The sequence below is a fragment of the Gouania willdenowi genome, chromosome 16, assembly GCF_900634775.1.
Source record: "Gouania willdenowi chromosome 16, fGouWil2.1, whole genome shotgun sequence".
NCBI classification, from domain to species: Eukaryota; Metazoa; Chordata; class Actinopteri; order Blenniiformes; family Gobiesocidae; genus Gouania; species Gouania willdenowi.
In genome coordinates, this window is record NC_041059.1 from 20,956,363 (window position 1) to 20,974,226 (window position 17,864).

A 17,864-nucleotide genomic window follows, 5' to 3' on the forward strand; every position below is an offset into this window, starting at 1 on the left:
CCTTGAACATAGTCCAAAAAACGGAACAAGGGCAATAACTCCGGGAAAAATAATTGTGCGCTTCCCATTTCGAACTCCATCAAGGTATTGATACCCTGAAGCCACACATTGAATTTGGTTATCCTATCTTAAACAGTTTCTAAAAAAAAGCTGTCCACTTTGAAGATACCTTGAACATAGTCCAAAAAATGGAACAAGGGAAATAACTCAGGGAAACATAATTGTGCCCTTCTCATTTTCGAAGTCAATCAAGGTATTGATACCCTGAAGCCACACATTGAATTTGGTTTTCCTATCTTAAACGGTTTCTGACAAAAGCTGTCCCCTTTGAAGATAACTCAAACAGAGTAAAAAAAAACAGAACAAGGGCAATAACTACGGAAAAAATAGCTGCACACTTCTCATTTTCTAACTCCATCAAGGTATTGATACCCTGAAGCCACACACCAAATTTAGTTATCCTATCTTAAACAGTTTCTAAAAAAAAGCTGTCCCCTTTGAAGATACCTTGAACATAGTCCAAAAAACGGAACAAGGGAAATAACTCCGGGAAAAATAATTGTGCCCTTCTCATTTTCGAACTCAATCAAGGTATTGATACCCTGAAGCCACACATTGAATTTGGTTATCCTATCTTAAACGGTTTCTGACAAAACCTGTCCCCTTTGAAGATACCTGGAACAGAGTAAAAAAAATGGAACAAGGACAATAACTGCAGAAAAAATAATTGCGTGCTTCTCATTTTCGAACTCCATCAAGGTATTGATACCCTGAAGCCACACACCAAATTTGGTTGTCCTATCCTAAACAGTTTCTGCGAAAAGCTGTCCCTTTTAACTCGGAAGGACGGACGGACGGACGCACGGACGGTCGAGGCTCAAACCTATACCCCCCTTCCACACTTTGTGGCGGGGATAATAATAAAACTATTTCTGTGGAATAATCTAACATTATTGTTTGGGACTATAATCCTTTAGTCTTTTTGTCAGCATGTTTGAGTCCATCCTATGTTGAGTGAAGCCATGTGTACTGATTAGTCTCATATCAGGACCTGACTCTGTTTTAACAACTTGTAGCTTTGTCCACAAGTTGCTAAACATCACCAAGCCTTTTAAAATCAGAGGAAAGGTTTATTCTGTGAGCTCTGATGAAGTTTTCCTTATACTCATAAAAAATGCAAAACAGCCTTAGCCATTTCACCAAAATAATAAATCATAAAATGACAAATGAAAAGGGCAGGTGCAAAGAGGGTTCAATGAGTTTGTCAAGCGGCAAATTACGTGTGAGCGTGATATTGACACGCTAATCTAAGATGATTGGCTCCTTGTTCATTCGTTGTGTAAAGGGCCAGAAAACACACGCGACTTGGTCAAACCATTTTCAAAATCCTACAAAATATAATGCTGACAACGTGACATCATTTATCCCACAGACCAATGAGTAACCAATCATAAATTACAACAAGGGTCTAACTAGGTTTGTTGATGAAACACAATTACAATAACCAAATGACTACATACAAGAAAAACATGTATCTACTATTTCACAGCCATACATTGAACATTTAATGATAATGATATGATACAGACACAAAAATCCATCACCAACAACCAATTGTCAGAGTACTGAACAAAGCAGATACAGTACATGTCATTATTACAGAAAACAGTCAATTGATATATGTAATCAAGTACAGTATTTGCTTAATTATCTAAGTAATTTACTCTTTAACTTTGGCTATTGAAAATAAATATCTTGATTTTTAACACATTTGAAAGAAGAATTTTTCCAAAACATAAATTACCTGATAGTCTGATGAGGGTTTTTCCTGCCTGGGCATACTGCCAGCTGTGGTTATCCAGCACAGCCATTGCTGGCTGAAGCCAATGACCAACACAGTTTGACCGATCCAGGCCACAGCTACACTACACAGGTTTACAGCAGTTAACAGCTTGCCAACTCTACATCTCTAAGAGCAATTTTGTATTACACAGAAGCTACTGAAACGCGGCAGTTCCAAATGCTAGTCAAAGCTCCAATGTCCAAGGGAGCAAAAAACAAAAAACAAAAGCCCTCCCAGTTCCAGTCTGCTTTCACCAAATGGCTTTTCTCTGCTGTCCCCAATGTCAGCAACACCCCCCAACACAAGATTTAGTAACAACCTTTGTATTTACCCAGTTCTTCCCCCCTTCCCTTTGAGACATGTTAGCTGCACACAAGAGTAAAAAGCAAAGCCAACCAAACAGTTGTCAAACTACTTGGATTTGGGGGTGAACTAGGCTTTAATCTGTAATCTTCTCTCTGACTAATACTCAAGACTCCGTGGGTCACTTTGAGCATTACACTGGGCCACCGTGAGATTTTCATGTCCTCTTACATCAGATATCTAGCACCTTAATTTAGAAGTGAGGACTTAACATTTAAAATCTGTTGCAGCTAAACATTAAAAAAAAAACATTGCAATAGGATTACACACAAAGAACCTATTTAGACATGTTTGTGTTTTATTATTTTACATCAATAAACATATTTTTTAATGAAACTAAAAGAAAACTTTTAATACAACTTCTGTTTGCACTAATCAAGACAATACTATGATACCTAAAGGGAATCTATTTAAAAAGTGTTTTTGTATGAATAATAAGTAGTAGCGTAGGCTAAGGGTGGAACGTCATAAAAAATGAAGTGGTGGAAACTTAAAAGTTGCTTTAAGAGTCAAGGATATCAGCTTAAACTAGAAAATAATCTAAATGCGTTTTTTTTCCCTCAATATTGTGATTGCGATTTAATTTGTGATTTTTTTTTAAAGGGCCTCTTGTCACGTATTTTTTCTTTTTTTTTCACGTATTTTTCAACGAACGCAAGCAATAAATCAATCTGTTTCATAATAAACAATTTCAGATTTATTTAAACTTTAAATAAATATAAAATATACATTTTAAAGCACAGATTACAACAATAAAGCAAACAAATCTGTGGCTTTACCTCTTCTATCTAACTAACTTCACGTTTCATGAAACATGTAAACATGTGGACTGCACTTCTTAAACACTCTCTGAACTTAACAGGATAGTGTATAAATAAATAAAATAAACAGCTTACTAATATCCGGTCAGTAACATCACACGTACTAAAGTGAAAGAAAAGTAAGAATAACTAATATCTGCTTTAAAAAATTGGAAGTTATTTATGTAAATCAAACTCCCAACAAAATTAAAATAAATAATTCCTAAAAAATAAAAAAAATAAAAATTGCGACTGCAAAAATTGCATTTTATAATATCACAATAATATCGCGAACGCAATTAATCGTTCAGCCTTAGCTTAAACCACAGCAAGCAGACTAAAAACGTCATTGCAAAACAAAAAATATGACATGAACGCCAACAATGAGGTTGACATTGTAAGTATTCTCTCAAAAACAGTTTCTGATACTACCTACCATCGCTGTTGGCCGTCTGACATGGTTGTGTTGTTAGCCGGTGTCTTCTATCCCTGAGAAATCCCATGTTATGTAACTGGAAACAACTTCGCAGTGCATTCATGTTGAGCGATATAGTCAAAAACCTAAAGTTCCTTGTTTGGTCAGCATGACATCTCGTCAAGGAGTTTGTTTCTCTAGTTTTCACAAGTCAACAAAAGCTGAAGCTAGCATGAGCTAGCATGCCGTGCCGCACTGATTGTCTGTAACCTCTGTGTTGTCTCAGCTAATGGTCTCTCGGTGCTGAAAGTAAGGTCCTGTCCTTCTGTTTGTGTTTGCCAGTGGAACAGGTCACATATCTCACTCACCCTGTTGGAATAAATAACTGCACGGGATTGTCACCTCTCTACGGGACACTGAGGCTGGTGAGGGAGTGAACTGTGACAGGGATATTCTTACAGATGAGAGATTGGGTGATAGGTTGTTTTCAAGGCTGTAGAATCCAATTTAGGAAACCATAAGGAGTGACAACATCATGGATCTCTCTCAACAGAACGCCACTACTTATTTCAGGAATTAACACAATTAGCAATGACCTACTTCAACACTGAACTTTCTAATGTATTTTATAGATAAGAGAATTTTCAACGAGACACAGTGATTTACTGTCCTCCTCTTTACAGTCTCTCTGTCCTTCAAAGAAAGATTATTCATGCTGCATGCTATACAGTGGCATTGAAACTAACAAACAAAAACTGTTGAAAGACCACAAGAGGAGCAGTGACAGCAAGAGGGACTAGAGCCATAAAGAAGAAGAAAAGTCCTTTTCAGTGGTGAGCTGAGCACCCATGTGCATCTGTCTGCTTGCAATCCCCCAGTGTACAGCGCTAACTAAGTGGGCAACCAGCTGAGCTGCATCAACACATCAATGAAGGCGAGAGGACGCCGCTTTGTACGACTCAGGGTTCCTCATTCTTCAGCTTCCCCTGACCAAACCATTTGATTGTCTCACTTCACAACAAAACCAAAGCCAATAAACCACAGAGGAAGAAATAACACTTGATAAGTGGGGTGCAGAAAGGAAAGAAAGGACAGAGGGTCTTTGCCCATGAGCTGCAAACTGCTTTCGAAGAAAAGGGGACAAAGCAAATATGTGGGTGACCACTTCATGATACCCGACTTCATTTAGTACTGACAGTTTGGTCCAAAGCAGATGGGACTTCAATTGATGACATCAGATAATAATAGGATTTACATGATCAGGATTTTTGGGCTGATCAGGGAGTTTTCAAAAAACAATCACGATCACCAATCCGATCATATGAATTCAGGTTGTTTTTTTTTAGGTACTGACCAAATTCCTTCGGTACTACCTGTTACAGGTTCACAGAAAATCAAATGGCACCATGTTTCGGGACCTAAACGTGTGTGTGACGTGACGTCATCGAAAATTTTAGAGTGGGGTACGTTTGTTTATAGTGGCGGCGCAGCTCGGGAAGAATCGATAGCGGAATCGTAAATGGTTTTTGTTAGAGATTCCAAAGAATCGTTTGACTAAGAACCGGTTAACGATGCGCATCCCTAGTGTCCACCATCACCATGAAACGGACAGAAGTCTCTGGTATGAAAGCGAAAGTAAACAGGAGTGCATCGCTCAGCTCTAGGACTCTCCCTTTTAACATGCTCGGACTGATTAAACAAAACGCACACACATACAAACACACACACTAACAGCAGACACTGTCCCCGCTTTTCAGAACCGTTAGACTGGGGAAGAAGTCCGGTGCTCAGTCGCTCCAACGAGACATTTTTGCCGTTCACTCATAGGTTTTCACCTTTGTGCACAAATGTGAGTGAAATAAAGCCGTGTCACGTAAAGCAAACAACTCTTCGGTGTAAATGAGAGAATAAAACAATGCAATGGGAGCATCTACAGAAAGTTTCATCACGACAATGACATCATTGATTGGATCTGCGAATTAAGACATTTCAGCCAATCACATTAATTGCAAAAAATGCTAAATATCGGCCTATCCGATATAGCCGATCAGATCGGTGTAAAGCCTAGATAATAATTATATAATATTAATCACCAATTTAAGGTAACACTAACATTGTGGGTCACAGCTGATCAAATTTTGGGCTGGATCGCTTTTGACACACACATTTACATTTGAAAATGCTGGTTTTCTATGAAGTTATGTTGCTGTATATCCTATACCTGTGGCTGTTGTGTGTTGTGTGTGTGCAGGTCCTGACTGTGTGTACACAGCAATTAAAAGCCTAGTCGTTTCATAAACTTAACAAAGCCTAAATAGAGCATGTATTAGTATTTATGTGTCTCGATCAGACAGGAAGTTGCACCAATCATGGGAAAGTAGCAACCGTGGAATGAGGTGGGTACTGTGTTTTTAAAAACATCCTTTCATGGGGCAATGCCCTAAAAAACACTAATCACCCTGTTTCACAACAAATGTATGATGTCAGCCAAACCATGACCTCAGCTGATGGCAGCACTAACTGAGCAGCAGCTGAGCTCTGCTAATAGGATTAATTACACCTACAAACCGCGGGGTGAAAATCACCAAATTGTACGTGATTCACTTAAAAAGTCAGAATTACCACAAACACTGTGACAAAGATACTAACTCCATTACTTTATAATTGTTCAAATACTCAAAGTATATTATAGTAAATAAGGAAGTTTTTAAAATGTAAACGCAATTAAAAAATGACTAAAATGGTCAAGAAAAGAGTTATTGAATGGGTTGGATCTCTGTAAATCTGTATCCACATCCAGTATTCATCATTAATGATAAGGGATGAGTTTTGTTTTTGAATAGTATGTTAAGTTAAGGTTTTGTTTATTCAGACAAGGTTTTTCAGGATTTTGTTCAGACATGCTCCTGAAATGTCCTTAACGTAAATGTTAATCACGTTTTTTGTATTTTGCATTTTGTACAACAAATCCACAAAATAAGGGAGCAGCCATATTATGGCCAACCTGTAATGGTTGAAAAACTTCATGATTGAAAACCTACACAGTTTAAACTAAAAAAAAGCCCAACCCTAACTCCTGGCTCAAGTGCTAAAACACCAATTTCTCCTTCTTCTTTCCATTTCCAGTTTTAGCGTTACCCCAGGTTCTCTCCAACCATGCTGCAGTAAATGGATTTTCAGTAGACTTGTGCTAAACAATGACCGATGTCCTGGTAAATACACGCTCAGCAGACAGGGAACTACAGGCTATGGTTCCATAGTCTGTTTCCATGGGAAGAGTTGGATAGTTGGTCCTCTGGATATTTCGTGTTGTTACAGGCCCCGGAACAACTGGCTTGTAAAAACAAGGGGGCCACGGCACTATCTGATGGAACAGTTGGCTTCATAACACAGGTCAATGCTGCATCAGAGCAACTAATACTAGCTACTAGGGGTGTTGAAAAAAAATGATTCGGCGATATATCGCAATATTACGCTGCGCGATTCTCGGATCGATTCCAAATGCATCCATATCGATTTTTATTTAACCAGGAAACTCTGCACAAAGAAGTGTGCTGAAACCTGGGCAATGTAAAAAGAAAGTACTAACTTTCTGCATTTATTTGTTGTTCTAGGCGTATACCTCAGTTAAGTTGCACTAAAGTCAAAGTTGGTTTAAAAGCCACAGGCAGATTGTATGTTATTTTTTATTTTAAGTTGTTGACACATGGCATGTTAAAGCCAATGTTTTGAGTGTAAAAAATGCCAATAAAATATATTTCATACATTATGTTCTCATGAAGGTGTACACATTTACAGATTAGTTGTTTCTTAAATTATATATTAAAAAATTTTTAAAAAAAACGCAAAAATGGCCTTATACTTTAATATCGGGATATATCGTATCAGATAGCATCGTGACCTATGTATCGGGATACAAACCGTATCGCCAGATGCCAGATACACACCCCTACTAGCTACTAGCCAAAGAGAATCATATACTAACATGTTTGATTACAATTACAAAATGTTAAAAACCTTAACAACTCAACTGCATGGATGAACTCTAAATTTCTTTCTTTTTTTTATTTTTTAAGGGATTTACACATTTGTTTAGACTCTCGATGTCAGCACAAACCATTGACAGTAGAACAGATTCCCATTCCATCTCTGCAATTCCAATCTGTTCCAATTGAGAGTCTCTATAGGGCACGTAGTCAATGCTCAATTGCTGCCAGATAATGTAGTCATGCTAATAATGTTAAAAAAGTGTCCATATATCTTAAATCTGGCCTGTGTATACTGTTCTAGTTTAAAGTAAAAATGCGAGTGAGCTTGTGCATGTGAGGGATGGAGAACGAGCAGGGAGACAGACGGGATTGGTTAAAAAACTTTTTTTAAATTGGTCGAAATTATTACAACTTCACAGCTGCTACAGTTGATGGATTTTCTTCGTTGCTTTTTCAGAGCACATAGGATCTTAATTATTGTCAGGGCATAAAGACATATTTTAGTGGCCAACAGGATTTTTTTTTTAACTTTTTTTAATTATTTTTTTTTGCTCTTTTTTTCACATCTGGTAATGTTTTGTTATTATTTTTACATCCCAATGTCTATTATTTCAGATGAACTTTTCATCATTATTGCATTGATCTTATATAATAGATCACTTTTATTAGGAAGTTTAGATTTCTTTTTTTTTTCTTCAATTAATACACTAAGACCTGCTGCTGTAGAAAATATAACACAATACATGTAATAAGAATAAGACAACTAACATTCTTTAGATTAGCTGCAGCAGTTTCTGGCCACAAATCAAAATATACATTTAATTAATTTTTTATTGTTAACTACAATATTTTTCATTTTTCCCCCCCAGGAAAGCTGGATTTTTTGAGGGGGCAAAGCTAAGCCCCCATAGACAATTTGGTTTATCACAATTTACAATAGCAAAGGAGCATTTTATGGGAAGTAATAAACAAGTTTTAGGGTTTTGCAACTCTGTTTTTGTTACCATGTACACATCTAATATTACTGTCTTCAAGCTGAGGGAGGAAATAAAAATAACACAAAGCAAGAAACTAGTTCATAAGAAAGACGATTAAAAATCACAGTCCTTGGAGGACAAAGTAACCCTATAGCACACAACAGTGTCTTTACAGCAGTTTTACCCAATAAACTCTCTAAAGCAGAGACCTGAACTCCATCTGGATCATCAAAGGTTAGGATCTTCACTTTGTAATCTCTAACCCTAAGAACTTTCAGTACTATGTTTTCATTATTTGTCTTTTATGTTGAACACTGCTGGTAAACTGATGTTAGCCAACCCCTTGTTAGATCTTCTGTGTGGCGCCTCATGTGGTTCCATCCCCTTTCATGAAAACACAAATCTTTGCACGAGTAGAAGTGATACCACATGACTTGCGTGCATTCATTAGTTAGATGGCGAGCCAAAAATAGCTCGCTGTGACGCTTAGTTTAGAGTGAATGCGCAGGGGGAACTAAAGGCTCTTCAAACGTAAACAAATACTATTAAATTGATGGGTTTGCAAAGAAAAAAAACTCTAACAAAATCCAACACCATTTAAAAAAAAAACTGTTTTCATTTGTTATCCACAAATATTTTGGCTTTAATGTTTCATATTGAGTCATACTTACAAGGACAGGCACACAGGATCTGGATGGACATGCCTTTAGCTGATCTCTGCTTCCGTAGCACACAAACAGCAGCCAAGTGGCCAATAACACCAGAAACATGGTAGTTTATAGCCACAGATGGACTTCCACAGGTTCTTATTTCCAGTAGGCTTGTCCTGCACGTTTTTATTTTCTCTTTCAGGTTCTTTTACAGGTCGTTGCGTTATCATGTTATTCATAATGTTGTCATTGGATTTTCTTCCACCATTTCCAAGTAATATAATTCAGTTTAATTTATATACTGTATATATAAAAAAAACAGAAATCCAAATTTACAATTGAAGAATGAATTGTAAAGCTTCTACACCTTTTGATAAACCACATATTGTATTGTAATACAGCATTTTCCAAAACTATCCTAGCACGCATTTTTAGATGTATTTTTGAAGACAGGAACAAAAAAATAAGAAAAAAATGAATATTCAAAAATTTAAAAAAAAAATCATTCCGGCCTAAATTTGCTTTTGCGGAAGCACACACCGCGAGAAACTACAAAAGCATGAGCTGAAGAAGATAAAAGGCCCATAATGGTGATATCCCTATACGTCCATGGAGCAACCAAGCATCTTTTATATCCTTTGAGTTAAGTAGTGACCACTGACCAGTCACCACATCCCCCTGACAAGCCACTCATATTTATGCTCCTCCTCTATTAGCTATACCGTCATTGGCTGATGACTGAGGGAGAGGTGGATGGCAATTGGATGGATGGCAGAGATGAACCGTGCTTTTTGATGCATCAATGCTCACAAGACACAAGAGAGGACAAAGATGAGAAAGGAATTACATGATATTTTGTGGAATAGCGTTGGGGGTTGGGTGGTTGCTTTGTGCCGGAGACAAATATTTAGTCAAAATGTAGCATTTGTGCTTTTTAACTTGAAACAAATGTGATACTGATGTAGTATCACATCATCTGTAGCAGTTTAATTCTAAGATATTGGAATAACCCTCATGCAGAAGAAATTAAATCATGTTTCTGCACATATTTGTTTTTAGGGCATCTTTTTTTTTTAATCACAAATAGAGTAAATACATGGTGACTGAGCATCAAAGATCACAGAAGAGTCATTTTAAATGTACAACATTCAACACTTATGTCAACTTTCACAATGATTTAGTTTATAGCCTTTCATATGAAATTATATGTTTTTTGTTTTCACTCCAAAAATGTACTTTATTGGTATATATGAAGGTTTTATGTATTAAAATTAGGGCTGGGATAAAAGATGACTTTTTTAAACGATTAATCTAGCGATTATTTTTTCGATGCATCGATTAATCTAACGATTCATTTTTCCAGTTCGATTCGATTTGACTCGATTATCTCCCCAATAATTGACTAAAAGTAATTTATACATGTTGATTTATATACCTAAAATGAAAAAAAAACCCCACAAATTCCTTAACATTGCAATATAAATGTATTGCTCTTCAACTCAAAAATTCCAAAATAAAGTTCAGTAAGAATATAACAGTACAAAATAATGCATTCCGAGTCAGAGGTAGCATTCATTAAAAAATAAAAAGGCAGTGGCAGCCTGTCATGGTGTCCTTCCTCAACCAACAGAATTTAAAATGTATCTTGAAAACGCATAGGCCTTGCTTACTGAAATCATTTAATTCTTCATTCACATGAAAATAACAACTTAAAGTAATACACACTGCCACTCCAAATGCTAATACAGAAAGTGCTTTTCCAACATAAAATAATAGAGAGAAATTGGAAAATAAACAAATAAATATGGGGTTTTAAAATGTTCATTTTTAGTAAAAAAAACAAAACAAATAATAACAATGATGATGTAAATGATCTTAGTTAGAACATGAACTGAAAATACAAGGGTCAGTCTCGGTCCTACACGAGAGGGCAGATGACACGAAATGATAAAAACTATAGAAATAAGTCTATTCAGGAACCACTAAATACTGTTTTATTCCACGTATTTACTATATCCAATTCTTTAAAATGTGTGCATCATTAAGCTCTATATTGAAGTTCGGGAACCACTGGTGGAGAGCAACTTCTCACCCTGATTCAGGAAAAGAGCAAAGCTTCATATTTTAATGGTGAGAGCCATTTGATGTTATGCACTGGTTGTCAGGAGAATCTGTTTTTTTACGCTTGGCTCAGTGTGTGTGTGTGTGTGTTGCTGCTGCTGCCGCTGATGTCACAATGGGTTTTTCCTCAATGTTGCGTCGGATAAAAGACGAGGGTTAAGTGTAACAGCTACCTTCAATGAATGAATGCGTGCCTTCATTGCATTGTACTTTTAAAACTCGGAGGAGCTACTCGCGTTGGTTATTCTCCATCTTTGTTTTGGTCAGACGACGCATCGGCATGCACATTTTGCGTCGACGTATTTTTTGCGTGGAGGAGTTGTCCCGGCCCTAATTAAAATAGGTAAATACTTCCACCCATGGTGGCCTTTTTATGATATTTGGAAATAAATATTGCCTACTACTTTCCAGGGACTATGATTACATGACAGAGCTTTGTGTTTTATAAAATGCTATAATTTTTGCACTAATAATATTGCTGAAAACTTTATGTCCAGTCCACATTTCCCAAGCAAGATGTGTTTGTAATGCAGGAAGTTATTAGATTCAGCTCCCATTCCTTTTTTTAGAGTTAATTGTGTTATCATTTACAGTCAGAAGAAATATCACAAACTGATATCATTAGCTTGATGTGCTGTGACAAGAAGATGCAGGCTTTGCTCTTTTCACAAATGCAGCCTGTGTTTTACAGCGTGATCCAATTATGGTCTGCAGCACGAACACAGAGTTATGCACACTAGACAGAGGCAAAAAGGTGCACACGGGTGAAAATCCACATATTCACATGTATGAATGTGACTTAACGTGGACACAATGCTGAACACAGACGTGACTTACACACATTATGTCTGTTTTATTTTTATAACATAATATAATATAATATAATATAATATAATATAATTCACACTTTGCAGCAACAATAGAATAGCACACACTAAGAAGAAAATAAATACCAACGTAGGATAATAGTGCAAATATATGAAGGTGGGACATAAATTACAAAAAAATACAAATAAAATAAAATAAAATACATTTAAAAAAAAAAAAAAAAAAACATTACAAAGAAACAAAACACCACTCTGGGGTTAAATGTCAGACAAATATCAAGTTTTTTGTCCTTTTTTCAAATTATTTGTTTTTTTTGGTTTGTCATAACAAACACACGAAAATGAATTTTTCTACAAATCAAGAAAGAAACAAACAAAAAAAAAAATTTACCAAAAAAATGTACTTGTATGAACTAAACTTTGTAGTGGACACTGCATCAACCGCCGCAAGAGTTAACAATAATGGGAACATTTGACCTGCTTTATATTACTTCGTATAATATTTAATGGACACAAAGATGTTCCTAAATAAAGTGAGAGTATACATGAACAAAAATAAGGGTTTGTGTTGGTCAAACACACTTTTCTGTGTGTTTGTGCAGGCTTGAACTAAATCAAATGTCTACGTATGCCCGGGCTTTCTCCTCCACATTCTATAGTGTTGACATATCTATCATATATATATATATATATATATAGATATAGTGGCAAAATGTACATTTTGGATCCAAACAACCATGTTTTTAGATGTACGATCGCTTGTTTCTTGTGCGTACCTAAAAAGGGTAGATATAACTTATATAAGTCACAAATAAAGCTCTTCTGAGAACCTGGAGTGTGCATCTGAATTCTTTAGGGCAGTGATTCTCAACTGGTGGGTCGGGACCCAAAAGTGGGTCGCGGACCTGTACTGGATGGGTCGCGGACAGCTGGTCAAAAATAAATAAATACTTAATGTCTCTCATGTTGGGTTGGACTTGTCTTTTATTTTGAAAGAGACTTTTCCTTTGACAGGCCTGTGGTGCAATGCTTGTTGCACAGGCAAATATATAGATTTATGTTTAAAAAAAAGATTATATGGATTAAATTCAGTTGGTTGGATTCTTAAAAAAAAAAAAAAAAAAGGGTCGCGATTTAATGTCAGTGGCAAAATTGAGTCGCAGGGTGAGACCAGTTGGGGACCTGCTCTAAAGCAGTCTTTTCACAGTCCCGTACCCCTTCAGACATTTAACCTGAAGCCATGTACCCCTTACTCCTGCACACTTAAAAAAAATAATAATGTAATGCATTGTTTTTCAACCTTGGGGTCGTGACCCTATGTGGGGTCGTCTGGAATTCAAATGGGGTCCCCTGAAATGTCTAATAATGTATGATAATGAAAAAAAGATACTGATTAAAAATGTATTTTTAATATGTTTTAATACATCATTTTTCAAATTATTACACCACACACACACAAAAAAAGTCTTAATCAACTGTATTGTCACTTTGTGCACTAATCCTGGCAGCAACAAACATTATCAAAAGTTAATTATAGAAAGAAAAAAATGAGTCTCTGAAGACGCCAAAAATTAGCGATATTAAAATGAGGTCACGACCCAAATAGTTGAGAACCACTATATACAATGTAGCTCTACAGTGAAATATGTCTATTATATTTACCTATCCTGTTGAGGAATAATATATAACATCGACCAATGTGTAATTTGTAGCAATGCATGGAGTCTCCTGAGTGTTGATTTATACTCCAGTTTCTAATTTACATTTTTTATTCATGTACCCTCATGACAATTTGAGCACCCCTGGGGGTACCCATACCCCACTTTGGGAACCTAGGCTTTAGGGTTTCTGATGAGCACACTTACACAGCAATACAGCTAAAAAACCGAGTCAATCAGTTGCTTAAAAACACATCCCCAAACACTCCGCTCTGAGTTTAGTGTACGTGTAGTCTTCCCCACCGTGGCCTCTGCAGGACAGGATTAAAGCACAACCAATGAACTCCACAGAAAACCACTTCCTTCACTGCCTAAAAGTGTGTGTGTGACCAAGTAAGCATGCTTGCCTGCATGCTTGTCTGCCCGCGGAGCACATGGTTAGGATTCAAAGAGGAACCATACAGTGAGCTCACTCAGTTATGGTCAGGGAAGAAACAGCCAACTCATCAATAAATGCAACTAAACACAAGCATGTAGAGAAAAGGAAAAGGGAGGTAGACGATGATCAAATATCTATCTGTTTCTTCATCCAATGAGACAAAATCGCTTTCTACTAAATCACGATGCGCTGCGTATTACATACACTGATCATGCATTAGGAGATCAGAAGCATCCATAAGCCTGCAGCTGGCCACTGTTACAGATAATCTTAAACTGAGAATCAGAAAATATCTGCAAAAACAGGCCAACTTTTCACTCTAAGCATGATTAGTCCACAAATCCACAATGTGGGACAACTATGTTTTTGGGACACTTGGGATTTAGCGGCTAAATGCATCAATTAGAACACATTCAGAATGTACGGCAGAGTTGAAATTCTTCAATGTCCTCATGTTACCGTGAAACTTGCATATTTCTTTAAGTATCTGTGGGATTTGGTATCCTGTTTTCTTACCTCAATACAAAACTCCTGTTAGGTCAATGAGGTCTTGAAATTGTCATTAGGAATGGATGTGTTATGTGTGGTAGACTGAAGAATAGTCTCTCTCTGTATGCTGATCCTTCTGTGACTTACCCCACCGGAGAACAATTGGCCTCCCAGCGCGTCTATCCCATTCACTTTGCATGTAATCTAGTAGCGTGTTTTGCGGAGGATGCGTTTGGTGTGAACGCAGCATAAAGGTACCTAATAACTCTGTAAATATGGATGGTCATCTACAGTAAAATTATTGTGTAATAATTAGGCATCTTTGAACTTTTATTATTATAATAGACCTCGTCTGAGGTGAACGTTATAAGAAGTGCAAGCTTTTTGCTACAATGTTTTTTTCTTGCAAAACCCTTGGCCGCCCTTCCTCGTAAAGCTGAACGATTTTGGAAAATAATCTAATTGCGATTTTTTTCCTCAAGATTGCGATTTAATATGCGATTATTTTTTCAAGGGCCTCTAGTCATGTATTTTTCGGTGAACACAAGCAATAAATCCATCTGTTTCATAATAAATAATTTCAGATTTATTTAAACTTTAAATAAATATAAAATATACATTGTAAAGCACAGCTTACAACAATAAAGCAAACACATATGTGGCATTACCTCTTCAACATACTGTATCTAACGAACTTCACGTTTCATGAAACATGTAAGCATGTGGACTGCACTTCTTAAGCACTCTGTGAACTTAACAGGATAGTCTGTAAATAAATAAAATAAACAGATATAAAAATCAATAAATACAGCTTTCTAATATCCAGTCACACATACTAAAGTGAAGGAGAACTAATATCTGCTTTAACCAATTGGATGTTTTTTCTGTAAATCAAACTCCTAACAAACTTAAAATAAAGTATTACTAAAAATTCAAAAAAAAATTCAAAAATTGCAGCCTTTGCAATTATAAAATCGCATTTTATGATATCGCGATAACAACGCAAATGCAATTAATCATTGAGCCTTACTTCCTAGGGAAGGAAAAACTAGAAAAACATGTAAAAAGAGAGGGCAGTGTTACGGGGAAATACAAGGGAAAGGGAGTTTGGGAGGGTAACAAAAAGGAGAATAAGAGAATAAGAAGAAAGAATAAGACACATCCCCCCAGCGCAACCAAGCAACAAATGACGTGCCCAAAAAACTATGTTAATGTGCTTTAATAATGACCATTGGCCCAAAAATTAGAACGCAAAATCTGATGGATTATGCCCATCAGATTTTGTATGGAAAAACTCCAAAAACTTTATTTTAGTGCCAAATTGATGGAGAATTGATCCTTATTAAATGCAGGATAATCCATGTACATATTTTACTGTTAACCATTCCAATGTCCTTTAGATCCTCAGAATGAACAGATGTATTTTGAGCAGTTATGTCTTCATTCTACTTGGTCTTAGAACCAACATGAGTATTATGATTGTAGCTCACGTCACAGCAGAGCTCACACCTATGTTTTTTTTTTTTTTTTACACAAAAATCACAAAACATTTTACTTCTTCAAAAGCTCAGTAACCCGACTGTAACTTCTATTTTTGCCAAATACCAAAATGCAGTAATTCACAGAACTCAAAATGTTGCTTTAAATACAGAATCATTCTGAAATCACCAGATATTACTCAAACTCTATTAGATATCTGACTATTATAATCACACATGCAAATCATTTAGTGATGCTTTTTAGCTAAGGAGCTTTACATTTACACATATATGAATTAAAAAAAATGTGAAGTGGTGAACACTCAGGCCTACCTGCTGTTTGTCCAGGTCCATCCAGTTTGGAATCGCATTTAGGCAGAGAGCAATCTAAGCAGAAAAGCAAAATAAAATACCTTAGAGCAGGATTAGGAATAAATGACAGTAACTATTCCTCTGCTACAATATATTGTCACAAATATGGAGGATGTAAATATGTAAGTAATATGCTACTTTTTTTTCTTCTCTCAAATTGGCGATATACAATATAAATCTCAATATTTTTAAAATCTGTAAAGTCTTACCAGAAAGACAATTCAATTAGTTAAATTTGCTGATGAAAAATACCACACAGACACATTTATTAACAAATAACTACACAATATGTGCCACTTGTGACTGCATTCTATGAATAATATTAATTACTATAATATTAATTGTAAGAATAAAAACAAGTAAATTATATATATGTGCATAGATATATCTCCATATAAGCAATATTGTCATTTTCTATATCGCCAAAATAGAAAACTCGATATATCCTGAATCATGATATATTGCCCAACTCTAGTAAATAGTGCTCGAGAAAGCATTTTTTGAAGGTGATGAATATTGAACAATTTGTATCAAAAAAGTATGTTTAATTTTGGGATTTCAAGCTTTCACACATCTGCCTCAACTTAGTGTTGTCATCAAACTTTGCATAATCAATTGATCACTCCTTGAATGACCTATTAATTATAAATGTGTTCCTATTTCACTACACAGAACAAGACAAGTTAATGATATAGCATGATGTAGATCTACTTCAAATATAAATAAGGTAAAAAAAAAAAAATGTGTTTAAACCCAATAAAACAGCACAACATATGACCATTAAAAAGGCTTTTCCTTCCAAAATGACGACTTGCATTGATAGCAGCACATTTTCTAGGTCACTCATCAGTGAACAGGAGATAACAGAAAGCAAAGGAGGGAGGTGAAGGACAGGCCCAGCTCAGACTTCTCCTTACTGCCTTTTTGGACGCACTGGCATATGCTGCTGCCTAGGGAGGATTACCCTTAGTTAAGCTCCTGCACACGCACTGAACACACTACACAGCAGGGCGCTTGTCCTGTGATCACATGTAAAGCTGTAGAAAGACTATGTTCATGTCTTATCTAATTATATATGTGGCAAAAACATGACTTATTGGCTTGAATAAATGTAAGAGTAATAATTATATAAACATGTTTAAGAGTAGAAGACGGCCAGAAAGAAAGTAGTAGCAGATCCCGCCCGCCGCGTACACTGCTGGACAAGAAAAGGGATAAAAAAAAAAAAGTACTGCGATTCAATTTTCAAAGTATCGATGTCAATCGTGATACCTATGAATTGATTTTTAACTGCCTTACGATTAATCGTTACATCCCTAGTAGGTTATGATTATGCCTCACACAATTCGATTAGGGGCCCGTGGGCCCACCCCCACTTTTTTTCAGCAATTTCCATGAAAGTCGTTTTCTCATTTATTTGTGGGTCAAATATTGCGACAGTTG

The 17,864-nt window shown here is 36.2% G+C and overlaps 1 protein-coding gene across 1 annotated transcript in view; it reads right to left on the reverse strand.

Annotated features, from left to right (window-relative positions):
• The window catches only part of triob (trio Rho guanine nucleotide exchange factor b), a 123,269-nt gene that overhangs the window by 93,646 nt on the left and 11,759 nt on the right, over positions 1 to 17,864 (reverse strand). The window contains 1 exon segment of the mRNA XM_028470258.1: positions 16,383 to 16,436. Within this exon segment, the coding sequence (XP_028326059.1) occupies positions 16,383 to 16,436 (54 nt within the window).